This window comes from Anoplopoma fimbria, chromosome 11, assembly GCF_027596085.1.
Source record: "Anoplopoma fimbria isolate UVic2021 breed Golden Eagle Sablefish chromosome 11, Afim_UVic_2022, whole genome shotgun sequence".
NCBI lineage: Eukaryota > Metazoa > Chordata > Actinopteri > Perciformes > Anoplopomatidae > Anoplopoma > Anoplopoma fimbria.
The window spans coordinates 16,198,967-16,216,159 of record NC_072459.1 but is presented as its reverse complement, the minus strand read 5'-3'; the positions used below and the strand labels follow the sequence as shown (position 1 = coordinate 16,216,159).

At 39.7% G+C, this 17,193-nt stretch overlaps 1 protein-coding gene across 1 annotated transcript in view; it reads left to right on the top strand.

Moving 5' to 3' along the window:
- The window catches only part of LOC129098348 (protein shisa-8-like), a 93,091-nt gene extending 76,977 nt beyond the window's left edge, over positions 1-16,114 (top strand). The window contains exons 4-5 of the mRNA XM_054607342.1: positions 6,805-6,921; positions 15,615-16,114. Of these exons, the coding sequence (XP_054463317.1) occupies positions 6,805-6,921; positions 15,615-16,114 (617 nt within the window). The remainder of the gene's footprint in view (positions 1-6,804; positions 6,922-15,614) is intronic.
- The last annotated feature ends 1,079 nt before the right edge of the window (positions 16,115-17,193 follow it).

The following is a 17,193-nucleotide window of genomic DNA, read 5'->3' as shown; positions in this document are numbered from 1 at the left end:
TACATTCATCAGGTGCCCAGAAATATGACTCCAAATAAATGCTAATGCTTACAAATTCATCAATGTGCTGTTTGAAGCTGCTAGTTTTTTGCCAAAATAATCAATGATTGCAGGTTTAAGAATTCTTTATATTTCGATATTGATATTCAGTAGGAATAATATAAGATCCTCACATAGTTGCAATGAAAATCGCAATTTTATGGTTTCAGAGTGAAATTAGATCAGTGTAGAATTTTGACTATTTGCTTCATGATTTCCAATATACTTTCAGTAGTGTTTGCCTTCATTCCCTTATGCCTTATATCCGTCCTTCATTTCCTCTACTAACTCCCTTTATTAGTCTGTTTCACTTCCACTTTCACTGCCTTCCCCATCTATATCTCTAACATGAAGGTTTTCAAAGTAAAAGCCGTTTTACATCGCCATGTTTATTACCACTCCAGTTTGTGTGTGTGTGTGTGTGTGTGTGTGTTTAGATGTATAGCGGTCCACTGCATTACGTAAAGTGCTGAGCAGACAGCCAGTCAAAGTTCAATGCATCCAATGTGTGGGCTGAAGGAAGAAAATAATGGTGTTATCCTGGGATAAGTCCTTGTTTACCCTGCAAATAGAGTGTGAGATGGAAGAAGAAGGGAGGGGGATGACGGAGAGACTTCCTCATTGAACTCAGTGTACTGAAATGACTTAATTTACTCCATTTAACACACACAAACAAGAGCGAGACTAAAGAAAGAAAGTAGGAGAGAGGCATGGAATGAGTGGGCAAGCAATGGCTGCAACAACTCTTTCTAGTCATTACATCACTCTCTTTTTGTGCCAGATGTCATTGCAATGTTTAAACCTTTTGCAACTTAAGACAACCAGCAAGGGAAATTTTACTGCATGTTAAATGTAGCAATTTCGAAAATTACAACTTCAGTGTCTCATGGTTGATTTCTGAGAAATACAGTGCAAACATACCACGGAATAAAAAACAGCACTTTTCATGCTTGTTTGCACGTCTATCAATTATAATAAAAATGATGGTAGAGGTTTTAAAAAATGACAGGTGGATGAGTGCTCCCAACACATTGCTTTCATTGCTTTATTGCAAGACAACAGATGGCCTGCCTTACAATCACTGAGAGGGAATAAAAGACTAAGACAAGAAGAGTTATGGGAAGATGCAAGGCAGTGAGAAAAGAAGGAGGATAGAGGAAGGGAGAGGAAGGGGAAAAGACATGAGCTGAAGAGGCATATGACAGGAAATGTAACTGAGAAAAACTAGGTGATACACAGAAGGAGAGAGAGATAAAGATAAAAAAAAAGACACATGCAGAGAGAATAGGAGGAAGGGAATGGGAGGACAGGAAGAGAGCTCAGCTAAGCAGCATCTGCTCATACGCTGTAGATGTTTTCTTGCGTGATTTAGAGGAACTATAGCAAGATATACTTCACACGTTTTCCAGCACATTGAAAAAATAATTAATGAAGGAGGCCCATATGTTACACACATGCCACCCAATGAAAGCATTAACATGCAAAGAGTGCAGTTATCTAGCACGTTCATGGTTAAGGAGGTATTTTCTTTACATTTTATAGCAGCAGCAGCTGACGAAAATGAATGAATTAAAAATGAACTCATACTAAAATTGTTGATATAAAATAAAATATGGAAATATTATAAAATTATGTCAGTGCCTTCATCAGCTGTGATATAGACACACATAGATAGATGGTGCTGTAAGGCTGGCTGAGAAATGAAAATATGTGCATATTATACACAGTTACAGCTTCTAAATATTTTCTAGATTTGCTGTAGATTCATGTTCCTTTTAGCCCAAAATAACTCATACATACCCTAACATGGCGTTCCTCAAAATGATAGTATGTGAAAATGATAGTTTAATTATTTGAGGTGTGAAATCATGCATTCATCAGCTTTGGGCAGCAATGTTGTTTAGATATCACATTTCAGGTACACGTTCAGCTACCAGAGCAACTCCTAATATTTAAAGAAATAGTTTGGCATTTTTGTAAAGAATTAGAAGAGAAGATCAGTACCACTCTGTGTGTTTGCAGTGGTGCACTGGCCATTTGGCATAGTGGGACAAATCCCAGTTGGCCACCGCATCAGTGGGCTGGTGGACTGTCAAAACATCCATCAAGTTTTTAAAGGCCATCCAACCCTGTTGGTCTCTTTACCGACCCTCTCTGTGTGCCTTTTATGAGAGCATGCTGCGTGCATGTTCCAGGACTGGGCTCACTTGCCAATCACAACCAAGCTAGTTAAACTTATGCTTACATCATAAGCCATACTCTACTGCTACTGCTGCTACTGTTGCTGCTGTAAAACGGTGGACACATGTTTTTGAGCATCACAACCCTGAGAAATTCCTCAATTATCAGAATTTGATCAATTTAGTCTGATAAAATTTGGAAAATCTAGAAGAGCTGCACGACTGAATATTTAGCGTACAGGTATGAAAGTGGCATTTATTGTCTCATCGAACATTCGGCAAGAGAGCAAACAAGTTAGTCACCCAAAATGTTGAAGTATTTCTTTTCTTCCTTTCTTTGAATCAAAATCTTTAGATTTGCTACAAATGATAGTTTTCAAATTTGTGAGATAATGCTGGTTGCATGCAGTGAAAGTGAGGACACGTGTATGAGTTTGTAGCTTCTGCTCTAATAATTTGATGTGCAAATTGGCCAACATGGAGGCCAGTCCCCTAAACAGCTGGTTCATTACTCTAGGAACATTCTTTGTATCCTTTGTTACACACTCATATAAAAAATGTGCTATCCCTCGTGCAATCCAAAAATGTTTTTTTTCAAAATGTGTCATAGAGTAAAGTTCTCGTTCATGGCTTCCTTTGACCTGTCCTGTCCTCTCAGTCATTGTTTTTCTCATTCCCTCTCCTTCTCTGATACAGTTACATGAAATGATGTGACATATACGCCACTTGGCTGTTCATCCAGTGTGCCCTACAGTTCTATAAGTGCACTCATCTTAGCCTGCATGGCTAGCAAGAGCCATCTATTTTGCTCTCTTCTTCTGTCCGTCCATCTCTCTCTTTCTCTGTGTATGACAGTAGTCATGTCAGAGTAAGGCTGGATGAAGCCCTTGCAGCAGTCTGCCTCTTTGATGTTGAGCCCTGCTGAATTAGGCCATCACCCAGCGGTGCTCTGCTGCCTGCTGCACACACTAGACACACACACACACACACACACACACACACACACACACACACACACACACACACACACACACACACACACACACACACACACACACACACACACACACACACACACACACACACACACACAGTACTCTTGCAAGCACACACAAACAAACAAAAGCAAATGGATGCTAGTAGCAAAGCATGCAGATGCAAAAAACAAAACATTAACAACTCACTCAGGTCTCACAATACCTTAATAATATGCTCCAAACCATACATCTTAACATCCTATTTTCACTTACACGCATTGTGAGTTGCATTCATATATGCTGTAAGTCCTCATTTCATTCTCTAAACATAAATTTGAATTCTTATGAGTGCTTCTCCTCTGAGGCCTCCATACTATAGTACATCAAAGAATCCGCACACACACTCATGAACACGCACACACAGGGAAAATGTAGGACATTCAGAGAGAATTTATTCAAGAATACAGAGTACAGGGAAGAATTTATTCCCTTTCAATCTGCTCTCTCTTGCTCTTACAATATGGTAGTATGAATAGTAGAATAGTGACTAAAGCAGAAAGCTTAAGCAATTACGCATACAAACAGGCTGCTGACCTGTCATCTCATAAAATGAAAATTGTGTGATAAAATGGAAATACACTTTGTTCACAAAGAGGAATTCAATTCAGTTGAATAAAGATGGAACTTTGGTATCCCATGTGCAGTTCTCAAATCATATTAAGACAAATATTTTACAACCCTGAGTGAGGTCATCATGTCAACTGAAAATCTTGTATTCAACCAAAAGCTAATCCAAACACTGAAGCTAAAGTAATTTACATTCTTATAGTACTATTGCATACAATAATTATGTGTATTGTGAAAGGTTTCTCTAGCAGTGACAATCCCATAGTAAATTACGACCCAACTCTGCAGCCCCCTCAGTTCTAGCAGCTTTTTAGCTTCTTTCAGCTCATTGTTTACATTTTAAAGCCCACTACTTCACTATTCACAGAAGTAGTGTCATTTTCAGCAGCAGCAGGCAGTTGTTTTCAGTGAAAAGCTCTAAAAACACACAGTATGCTACCTGCTCTAACAACAGACAGACATAGTTCGAAACATGCTGGTGGACATAGTGTAGCATTAAGAAGCTTAAGAACTTGATATCTGCATGAACAGCTGGTGGAGATCCAAAATAGAGCTAAAAGAAAAGTGAAAATTTGATTTATGTTCATCAGATGGAAAGAAACACGACTTCAAATGAATGCTAATATATCTCCATATCTACTTGAAATGTAAATGAGCCACTGTTTGCTAACATCAACTGATGTCGTGTTTACTGATAATTTTGCTGCACCCAAGTGGCAAAAATCTATTTATTCAGACTTATTTGAAATGCCAAGTGCCTAATTTTAATCAGGAATACTGTAGGAGTGTTACTAATTAATTAGTATCACTCCTACAGCGACAGTTATGTAAAATTGCATTTTTGTGTGTGCTATTTGTTGTGCTTTGTGTTTGAGAAAAATTGTTTTAAGAGCAAACATACTTATTTTCTGAACTCATATACCCTCCTGTACCTTTAATGGAGAAATGGCTTGTTTCACTTTGCACTATGTCATGTTTTTAATAACTTTTTTTGGAGTTATATACTCTGGATGAAAATAGAGAAATCGGTAGGTTGTTTGAGACATTCAGCATCCATCTTTACAGAACTAATAAATGGTCGCACACCTTCTCTTTAGTATACTATATTCTTTATCACATCCCATGCCTTATAAGCATGACTATTATTTAGTATAGTATTGTCAAAGCAGGCTGTACAAGATTTATAATGAGATCTCTCCTCTATGTCTCTCTCTCTTTCTCTCTCTTTCCCTCTCTGGTGGCCAGGAACAGCCCTGTGGTCAAACTGGAGACCGGCCAGGGAGCTTTCCATCAATTACTTGATTTTTTTTCTCTTCTGTCCATCTCTGCCTTCAACTCTCTCTCGTAATCTTTCTGTTGTTCTCTATCTCTATCTCTCTCTCTCTGTCTGTCTCATTATTTCCACTGTTATCGGCTCGGTAGAAGAACGCTTGAGAACATGAATGTAGGACACTTAAAGAGCAAAAGCTGTTCTTTTAAATGTTGTTATTAAAGGCAGAATGAGCAGGATTTGTCGGCTGCAGTTTGTAAATTTGCAGTTTTTAGGTTTACGGTGCCCCAGATTATTTTGGAACAAACATTTTCCACTTGGCGCTTCGCCTCGTTATATTTGTGGGGTTTTTTCTACGCTGTGTCCACCATTTAAGTAGCCTCCCTTTCTGTGCTTGCAATCTGGCACCTGGTTGCAAAGTTTTTTTTTGTTTTTTTTCCAGATAACAGAAATAAGAAGAAAATAAGAAAATATGGGCAGAGGTCTTAAAAGATACAAACACTTCCACACGCTTAATGGGTCATAAGTAATGATTCCTAGGGATTACTTTAATATGAGTCTATGTTTTGTAGGAAAATCCAACAATTCTGACTTTAAAGGTGTCAAATCCAACTCAGCATTACTGAGCATTAGTATAGCTGCAAACAACTTTCTTCTATGTAAAGATATAGATAAGTAAATATCTACCCGAGCAGAGAATTAAGTTGCCCCACGTGCATGTTAGTACCACTGTGTGTTCCTCACTGGCTAGCTAATCAGCACCGCTTTGCACTGAGCTCATACAGCGGTTACCACTGTTAACGCGCGGTATTGTCGCAGAAGCTTGTGCCAACCCTTCATTTACCACCAAAGTTTCTAGCCACTTATTATTTTTTATATTGCTTTTGTTTTTGTTTATTTGCTTTAAGGTCATGCACCTTTAAATTTCTATTTTTGAAGTGTTGGTAGATGAATGAGTGAGGAGAGCTTGTGGTATCAGCAGTTTGCATAAGACAATAACAACTCACATTTTACACACACACACACACACACACAGCTACACATGCATTAAATTACAACACACAGTTGTGCATTCCTGCACTCCAGCGTGTCATAACTGCATATCAATTACAGGGGGAAGTGAAGTTCTGTTTCTAATTCAATCAGTCCCGGCCTCGCTCTCCTTTCTCCCCATCGCTCCATTCTTACTGATGCGTGTCTGTCATCATTGGGCTGGTGGACGTGTGTGTCAGGTTTGTTTATGCATGTGCGTGTGAGTGTGAGTGTGTGTGTGTGTGTGTGTGTGTGTGTGTGTGTGTGTGTGTGTGTGTGTGTGTGTGTGTGTGTGTGTGTGTGTGTGTGTGTGTGTGAGAGGGTTCTTCTAACACAGTGGGAACATTGTGTACACCAACAAGGAATTTAAGTTTTACCTGAAATTTGAAATTTCAATTTATTTATGTTTTTGGATTTTACTTTTGGTTTAAGTGTGCAAACATTGTGTTTAGAGGACAAAACATTTATGTTATCTGTAGTCAGAATCAATCCTAAGGCCCTGATGTACCAGAGTAACAGAGGACTTGTAATATTGTTACTCCCTCTTGTGTATATTCTCATAACACTAGTTTATGGAAACATTTTTGGATTTGCATTTCTTCTGACTAACACTTCAGAAATGTATTTTTTTTTTTTTATGTGCACATCATTAAATGGAATCTTTCTCTCTCTCCCTCAGATCATAACCATTTGAACAATGCAGCCTTGTCTCCCCTGGGACCAGCCATGGCATTGTCTCACCCTCACAACAACCTGGGAATTGGCTTCAACAAGTACACCTCGCTCAAGGCCGTGGGTGAGTAGTATTACACAAACACACACCGAGCATCTTCATGGACACACAATCGATAAAACTAGAGGTGTCTATCATGAGAGACACAGAGCACATACTAAATAAAAAAATGTCAGTGAGGTTAAATACTGTAAAGTATAAACAATCCTGAATTAGGATGAGTAAAAAAATACTAAATGTCCCCACATTGGTACACACATAGGGTTGGAAAGTGGTTAAGGGGAAGCAAGCACCAATTAGGATAATGATTATGTTTTAAGTCTGACTTTCATCTATGTTGATCCATGAATTATGCTTGAGTTCTTTGGCTGATTTAAGATTTATATTAGATGACTGCAGCTATTATGTAAATATGACTGTGTTGACACGCATACAAACCATTCACACAACAATTGAGGGTCCATGTCTGTCTGGCATTCCACGCATGCTCTTTGGCAGCGGTTAGGGCTGTCAAAGTTGATGATTGATGATTTGTTCTAAGATAACACTTATGTTTGAACTATTTGAATATCTATTTTTGAGCATTATGTCCATGACCATGTGTCCTAACTGGCTGTGAGCTGGCTGGATGGACATCGTCATGAGATCATTACCTGTTGAACGAACCTGAAGCATGCACAGTTGGCAGTTGGCACTTGTTATGCATACAGTCTGCATGGTGACACATTTTGGGCTGCACACGGACATCTACATAGGACTTGGGGTTTATGGTGACTGGTCATGGACCTACGGAAAGCATAAATGGGGCCCTCCCAACATAACTCCACAACCTGATTTCAATAATGCTACTTTCCCAAAACAGTGGGATTATATTTAATACTTGGAAAAAAATGAATGATGTTCTTTTCCACCATGATGCGTAAACCAATGCTGCAACAAAAACTAACCTTTACAGGGACAAACTAGAGTGAGTAAAGGCATAACTGGAAGAAACCTTTTCTTTGTTGAGTAAGAAGAAAAAGCTGTAAGCGAAGATCTCTTCGGTGAAATGAACAGCACAAGTACAACACTGGGAACTTCAGTTGGGCTCATGGTGAAGCACAGAATCAATGTAACCTCTTATTCTGTCCTCTTAAGCTGAACATCACACACTTCACCGAAAAGCTGTCACTGCTGAACAAGAGATTAGCAGGTCAATGTGGATTTAAAACGTAGAAAAACCGATGGACTACATAAACCAATAGTAGTCTTAAATATAATGCGTGTCATTTATGTACACAATGTACAATATGTATGGACAGTATATTTATATGAATTGTTGCATGCTGTTCACTTCTAACTGAGTAAAACATATTTTATGTAATGCTTTATGAAACTGGGGAATTCCTTTATTGAACAAAGCAAACATTAGGATCATTGTATTGCATGACAAAAATCACTCGTGTCCACTGTTTGTTATTGGCATATTAGTCATCTGCCTAAAGCGCAGCCACTATAAGGCTGACAGTTATTGACAGCTCGCCTCTCTGTTAATGGTTACTGTGAATCAGCTGTGGAAAAAAAAAGATGTGATGATGGTATAAATTAAATGCTGATGATAAAATAACTAATGCTGGACTGGTAACTTAACTGTTTCACAATGTAAAAGAAAGGGTAAAATACACACACAACATTAGTAAGACATTGGTGGGTAACGGTTGTCTGGACAGCAACAGTTGTAAACGACTGGTTCAGGCTTAAAGTTTGCCTTCTCTCTTTCTCTCTCACACACAGAAACACAATCACACTGAGAAAAAACACACATGAATGTTTCCATCATGAACACATTATACTTTATCGTACTTCACAGGCACACATACTGTAAGGGGCACGAGGGTAAACATGTCCATAAACGAATACACACATATACATACCATACATCATCTGATCCCTGCAGACAGATAAGGACATTGTGACGATGATGAGGAACGGCAGTTTGACACATGTACATGTGCTGTTCATTGGCACCATATGCAAATAGATACAGGACTGCCCATCATAGCTGAAGAGTATTAAACACAGAAACTAAGGAGCGTGACACATCCAAAGATTTTAAGGAGAAAAGCCATAATTGGTTGAACCAGCCAGCTTTAGCTTATTTGGTTACGTTTGTTAAGCTTTCTGTTCTTAAATGGCATATTGTGCAGTTTACTGTCTTAACAATGGCAGATTGTTAATATTTTTTTTTACAACCGGTCCTTGACTTCAGACTGTGGTAGACAAACACAGGCTTTGGATTTCTAGCCAGCAGCAAACAGTGGATGAGCTAGTCATGGACAGGGCCTTTTATGCCTACGCACCAGCGACAACCACTTGGACTCAATTATTAGACTGGGGGTGACGAAACATGACGAAAAACATGTTTTGGCCATAACTCAATAATTCATATGCTAATTATGACAATTTCACACAAATCTCTAACAGGGTAATATGATGAAGTGATGACATTTTGGATGTGGGTGTAACCTGCAACTTGACTGGTTGGAGGAAGCATACGACCACAAGGCATAAAGCATTAGTTATCTGTTTACCGATGATGTGTGACCTTTTAAACAAGGAAAACAAAGACAGAAGATATTAGTTGTGTTGGTTCAGCAGGCTGTTCAGTCTTTTATTAAGCAAAATTGATCTGTTTTCTTTTTATCTTCATCAAAATCGTTTTCCTTTAACTCTTGATTTGCCCTCCCCCATCATAAGAAGAAAATGACATTGGCTGCAGTTTATTTGTAAATCTATACATTTCAATATCACTGAAAGACTCTCCCCTGCTCTTTTTATATTAATTACTTAGTCAATAGCTAAGAGAGGCTTTTGTGTGCAAAAGTCCCTCTGATTGGAAAATTTTACCTGTAAATGTTCGATCCATCTCATCTTTCCATGTTCATTAATGCCCTGTCTTCTTATCATATAATCTGTTTCAAACCTCTATAATTTCCACATTTTATTCTGTTTAATTATTAATTTATGTTTATGTTTAGTTGTTATTATTTTTGTGCTAAATATCTTTCTCATTGTGCTTCTATTGTTTCATTGTTGTTGAGGACCCCCTGAACACGAGGTGGTACAGCTCACTGTGCTATTTCTAATAAGGAATTTCTAATCTTTTCTTTATCGTTTACATAAACTTGTACTGTTTAATCAGTTTAGACAGTAATAAGGAAAAAGAAGGAAAAACGAGTGTAGAAAGTGACTGAAGAGAAGAAGAGCAGGAGAGGAAAGAAATCATCTCATTATTCTGCTCAGTGAGTGAGAAACAAAGGCCGATTGCAGCAGCAGCAGCCCCCAAAATACACTCAGTGATGAGTGTGAGAAGTCAGACGCATTTCACTGAAAACTACGCCAAATAACAAATCCCTCACACACTGAGGTGCAACCCTCCTTTCTTACCTCTCTCTCTCTCTTGACTTCTTGGTATTCAGTTCTTTCTCTGTTTGATGACACACAGACAATGAACTGCTCCTCTTTGTGCACCTCTACTGTTTTTGTCACTCTTCTCTTCTCTCTCTCACACACACACACACACACACACACACACACACACACACACACACACACACACACACACACACACACACACACACACACACACACACACACACACACACACACACACACACACACACACACACACACACACACATATGCATCTTCTGTATGCATTATTCTATTCTAGTACAGTTTTTTTGTGTAGTGTTTTCTGCTATCAGAAACAATGATCCTCTGAATCTGTGGGTCTACATGCTCTGAATGATGCACCTAACAGCAAACACAAAACACGTACAACACACACATTCAGCATTGTTTTACATTGAATACACTCAGACACACTCTTAGCTTGTCTTTTTATTTTATTCTCTCTGTTGTTTTCTGTTTATCGCTGTCTTCATTTGTGCTTAATCCCGCGTACATTATGCAACATAAATTGACACAATATCAGATTAAAAATAATGAGAATGGCAGGAAAACGAACAGAAAAAAGATATCAAAAGTAAAAAGAGGACTTTTTTTTGTCCGGAATTTTGCCTCATAAGTTACATGCAGTCTGCATGATCTTCTTGCTTTAAGTTATAGGGGCACGTTAAATATAGTATAGGGCTATATCCTCTGCTTTAATTTGAGTCAAAATAAATATAATATTTGAGTCATATTTTCATTTAAAGTGTTTTGTGTGTGTATTTGACATCCTTGAAAAAGACAGAATTGAGTATCAATCAAATTATCTATCAAGGAAACTAAAATGGCTTTAAATAAGTTTACTGCACTAACATTACAGATGTTTACACAGCATTTCTATAACTCTTTTTATAAGTTGTACCTCAAGCTTTGTTTTTTTTAGAATTATTTGTTTTCATTGTGTCCTTAGAATGCACTAACAAAGAGATAAACATGAATTCACACACAGTCCAATCATCTTTTCACACATGCTTAACACCCCCTCGCTGGGTAATAAACAAGGCACCAGGTCCAGAGATCCTGGCTGTGTGGACAAAGTCATGGCTAGGACACACAACAGTTTGGGTGGGATAGCTGACCATTTGCCAGCAGAAACAGAAGGTACCTGGACCAAGCTGCTTTAAAAATCTTTATTAACACATTGGCGCTTAATGCAGCTGTTGACACGTTTGTTTTCTAAAACATCTCAAGCAAAGCAAGGTGAAATGCAACAAAAAGAAGCAGTAAGTAAAAAAGGGACGATCAACAAGAAGAAGGGCATAACAGGTCGAAGATGTTGCTACTCTCTGACAGCAAACCTTTGCCAGGTGAAGCAACAGGACTCTGGCTCCAGCAGCTCTGATATATCTGTCCTTATTAAATCTGGACAGGTGGACCGACAGGCTGAGAAAAATGTTGGATAAAGATGCAAAAGGTTAGAGAGGGAAAAAGAGAGGACAGCAATAGAATGAACAATCAGTGTGAAGCGAGAGGAGGGAGAGATAAACTTAAATTGCAGAATTTAGATGCTCTGGTTTGGTCTTGAGGAAGCAGATATTTTTGCAGTGAGGTTGCTACATTTTTTAGCATGCTTTTCAGGTCACATAAAATAAATTTGGGGATTTCTTTTATGGCTACATGAACTGGAGTGATCTCATATTCCCCGAAAGATAGCTTTGAAGTTGAAGGAACTCCACTGGTTCACGGTTGTTTTTTTATGTTTTGCACTTCAAGAAGAGGTATCTTTACATGCAATGATCAATGGAGTACCTTTGCAGACTAATGAGGAAATTAAAAAACAACTTATACACTATAATGTATGAGGTGGGATTGAGATCCTAAAGTTAAGTACCAAATATGTCAGTCTGAATTATATTGAAATCTGCATTAAGTGGTGAAAACGGCATAGAATATTCCTATTTGTGGTAATGGTGCAGCCATAAGAGCATTGGCAAATTAAGAGGTTAAGGATGCAGATCAAAATATTTAATGTATTTGAAGTGGCCAGCATGTTGTCCAAATGTACTTAGTAAAGTCTGTAAAGTACGAAAATCACCTTAAAAACTGCAGAATTGAGTTGCAAAAGTTCTGAAATTAACATACATAAAAATAAGATCTGCATTGTGCCAAACATAATTAAATGGCACACAAAACAGACCGAATACAATCCAGCAAACTTGGTTGCAGGGCCCACCTTCTGCAGTTATAATGCGGTGGCCCAGATTGGGCCCACGGGCCTTGCTTTAGGCTGCTGCTGGATAGAGAGCGGAAGCTGATGTTGTCGAAGAGTATGGAATAAATGAAATACAGATGGAAAGATTGGATAACAAGAGAGCAGGAGAAACAATGAGCAGATGGAGAGTCTGTGAAATGGAGAGGAAGGCACACAACACTGTCACAGAGGGCCCTGCTGTCAAGTGCTCCTCCTGGCAACATGTGTGGAAACACTGAAATGGACAGCAACAGCAGTTGTTGTGGGAAGAAAGGCTGTGTTTAATTCATTGTTTTTTGTGCCGTCCCAGGTTCTGCCGCCCTATCCAGAGATTTGAACCAATTTTCTCTTGAAAATCAGTAGCAGTATATTATACCAAAAAGAGAGTCACCAGGTCCATAATCAATAACTGGAACAAAAACAGAAAATATTTTTTTTGCACAAAACGTATCTATGCTTAAAACCTGCATTTGTAGCATAAGTGCCGACGTCAAACATGTATCTTCACGTCATTGTGACAAACAGGCAAGCTGCCAAAACCATGTGATGCACTGTACTGCACAGACACATACATCAAGCGGCTTATTCCCTTTCAATGTGCAAAGAATGTATGTAAATGTAATCTTTGTTGCACAATGCCCGACACACAATTTGCATACACACGTTAGTAAATATAGGAATCCACAGACACAAATACACACTAATCCCAAACACGTTCATCCCTATCTTGCAAAATTAGAATTAAAGCAACGCAGTTTTTCTGTTCATTCTCCTCATTCTTAGACATCAATAATGTGATACTTTAATATTGTTTTTTGAACAATTAAGGTGATTTATTTAATAGTTTTTTTCTCTCTTAATTGTCTCTTATAACTGTCCAAAGGTTGAATTACTTGTTGTGGCACAGAAGTGCTTCTCGGTTGAAAGAGTAACATAAATGTTTAAAGTTTCTTTCACCTCAGCGTCCCTGCTCACTGAGTTTAGTTAGGTATGTAACCACACCCAACAGTAATGTCACAATGTACTGACACACCGTGAAGTACATTTCCACATCAATGCAGCAAGATGAGAGGTTTTTGCCATTGACCAATCAGAGCTGTTTTTTTTCTGGGAGAGGAGCTTAAAGAGATAGAATCGTTTCAGACAGAGGGTGAATGCAGGTACATTCAGTATGAGATATATAAAGTATTTTTTGAGCATGTACAAATGTTTAAGTAGAAGCCCAAAATACAAGCATGAACCTGAAAATAAGTATGATATGTCTCCTTTAAAATGCTTGACATCTTGCATCAATAATCCAGTTATTCTAAATAAACCAAATTGTTAAAGTTCAAGTTAAACGTAGGCTGCTTTGTCATGTTATGAGAAAAGATATCCAGGCATCCTTTGAGATGAACAACAATTTAAATAGTTGTAATGGCACTTGCTTTATTTGATGATCCATTGAGAAAAGATGGATTGTATTTCAATCTTTGGACCGGCTTGGATAATTTTATTGAATGATTGCTGGTGACTCTGTCTCCTTCCTCAACAGCTGCTGTTGAAGTGCCCTGGAGTTACACAATGGACCCACATTTGAAGTGTTCAATAAGCAATTACCAGACTGTGATAGCACTGGACAGTTTCTTGACATGAGTGAATGTGAGATTACTCCTCGAGGTGTTTTCTGAAAAAACAAATATAAGTAGAAATGTTCTCAGTCATCTTGGCTAAAGTAAATTATTTGAGCAACGGCTACAGAGGAAAACGCAGGCTTCTGCTAAACTTTGCTTTCTAACAAATACAGTGGATACGTGAAGCCATAAATCAGCAGTCTGTTTTCAGACAGCCAGTGGATGAACTCTTTTTATGTTGTTTAAATTAATACTATCCAAAGACTCTCCTTGCAAAGATCTATTTACCTGAGACTGTAGGCAGAAACCTCAGAGCTCAAGCTGTCCAGTTTTGCAAATATACAGCCCCCCAAATACTCTTTCTGAGGAGTGTTTAAGTCTCAGAACACCTTGAAACTTTTGTGTGTCACACACGCATGCATTAACACCCAGTCACATCTATTGGCATTCATTACAACAAATTAAACTGAACAGGCCATACATCTTCAGACCAGACAATTGACACAATCTTATTATTATCTTCCTGTTTGGGGTGTAATAATGATAAGATCAGACACGCAGGCACATACACAGATGAAAAAAAACAGACAGATGTACTTTTTCATAAACATGTTGTACAAGCTGATAGCAGCTGCGTCCTGTTATCACATGAGGAAGACAGATGATGAGATATTGAAAGATACCAAGTCGAAGAGGCAGTTTGATTGAATAAGTGTTCAAGAATGTATAAAAAGACCCCCCAAAATCATCATAGTGAAGAATGTTTTTTATTTCTCTCCAGGAAAAACGGAACAATAAAGCAGGGCCAAGCAAACAAGGTTGTTAGTATCTTTAGGGCAGTGTGTGTATAGGGGTGTGGGGGAGTGGTGATGAACAGCAGAGTCGAGTTCCACTCAGGGAGCTCACACTAATATGACTCGACACGCTGAACCCACTCTATTTTTACTCCCAACAAATCTCCCATTTTGCCCGACACTCCCTCACTCACCCTCCTTTTCCCCCTGTTTTGTCGACTATTTTGTTGATTCTCAGTCCCTCTCCCTCTATTCCTTTCTCTCTAGTGCTGTTGGTGTTTGCATAGACAGTTCAGAGCTCAAATACATAATATATGGTACAAACAATCACAATTCCATGGACACACACACAGACTATACATACTGTGGGATTCATCTTGTTTGCCTTGGCTTATTTTTTATTTGCTTACCTGCCAGATTTGCCAGATTTGCCTGGAGTGTGTGTGTGTGTGTGTGTGTGTGTGTGTGTGTGTGTGTGTGTGTGTGTGTGTGTGTGTGTGTGTGTGTGTGTGTGTGTGTGTGTGTGTGTGTGTGTGTGTGTGTGTGTAGAAATGTGTGACTTTAACCATATGAGCTGTCTTACTATGTTCAGGGTCAGATCATGATAAATTTAACCATGTCTCTGCCTTTATTTTTCTACCTCCACTGTCTCCCCCTATTATCCAGACACGACTCCAAGAGACTACTACAAGAGCTACCCAATGGTGGATTACACCCACCGCCAGTCCCCTCCCACGTTCCAGCCAATCAACTTCCACCCCAAGGACAAGCCCTTCCTCCCGCCACCCGACATCCACGCGCCACTGGCCATCACAATCAACGCCTCCCAGATCCCCAAGCCCAAGATCTCCAAGACCAACACCCACCCCCTCACCTCCAGCTCGGCCTTCAAAGCATGGGACCCCAGTAAGAGCCACATCCAGCACCCGGTGGCCACCCACATGGGCCTCCAGGCGCAGCAGCAGCACCACCCCATCCAGCAGCAGCACCACCAGCCGCTGCACCAGCAGAACAGCCGGCGCCTGGCCTACTCCAACAAAAGGCAGTTCAGCATCGAGACGCTGCCTGAGCTCTTCTCGCAGCCGTTGGGCTACGGCCACTCGCCGCATGTGCATCCCAAGCACAAGGGACTGCCCACTAACAGCAAGACGGAGGTCACTGTCTGAACATGGGGATGAATGGGTGAATAGACAGAAGAGGAAACCATGTGGAGTTGTAAGCAACTTTCAAATAAATGGTCAGATATCTTTTATATCCACAGCCATAATGGCGAGAGGAGAGAAAGCAAATATCGTGTAAAATCAGATTTTCTTTTTTTGTACACTTTCCTCATTATTGTTGACAACAATAATGATAATAATAATGTCAGTGATATTTGTGTTCTTTTAAGACCACTGGATCAAAACAAAAGCAGCAGATTAGCTGTGAAGGTGGTGGATCGGCAGGTGCTGGCTGTGACTCTTTGAACCTGGCCGCTCCTCTAAATAATTGAGTGGCCTCTCAGTGTGTTGGCACAGCTCTCCCCTTCTTCTGCTCTCAACCCCCTTGCACCTCAATGACACTCTGCACAGATCTGTAGCACCACTCCACCACACACAAATGTTCAAATCCCACATACACACACTATTTACCCTACAAACTAGTCCAGACAAGACTCAAACTATCTGCTACTTCAGCACCACGGACAGCGCCATTGATTTTTCATTACACTGCACAGTGATAGCCGCTTCTGGGACGATCCTGAAACACGCTGCGACGGGTCTGGTGGAATCACAAAATGGAATCAAGTCTACAGAGGTCGTGATCAGCTCCGGCACCCGCGGCACAACTGGAATGTGGCACAGCTGCGCCCGGTGGAGGCTACTGATATTACAGAGCCATAAGGTCAGGGCCATGGATTCTAACATACACAACCCTCTGTTAGATAAAGGATCAATGAGTCAGGCAGACTAGACAAACATATTCAACTAAACAAACCCTCTGCCCCCTGCACTCTTTCTACTACTAGGAGATTGAGAGAGGGGGGATTGCCGGTTAACAAGGTGGAAGGCATCCCCCCCTAAAAATCGCCTGTCAGACTCGAGACTGTCAGAGAGGATGTTACGGGGAGTGTTTCCCTTAAGACGTTGGCTCCCCATCAGCAGAGACAATGCCATTGTGTTGTCAGCTCCCATTACCCTCCAGCACCTCCAGAGAGGGAGATATCAGCCTGGCAATTCATACCAGCAGGGGGCGAGAGGGGGAG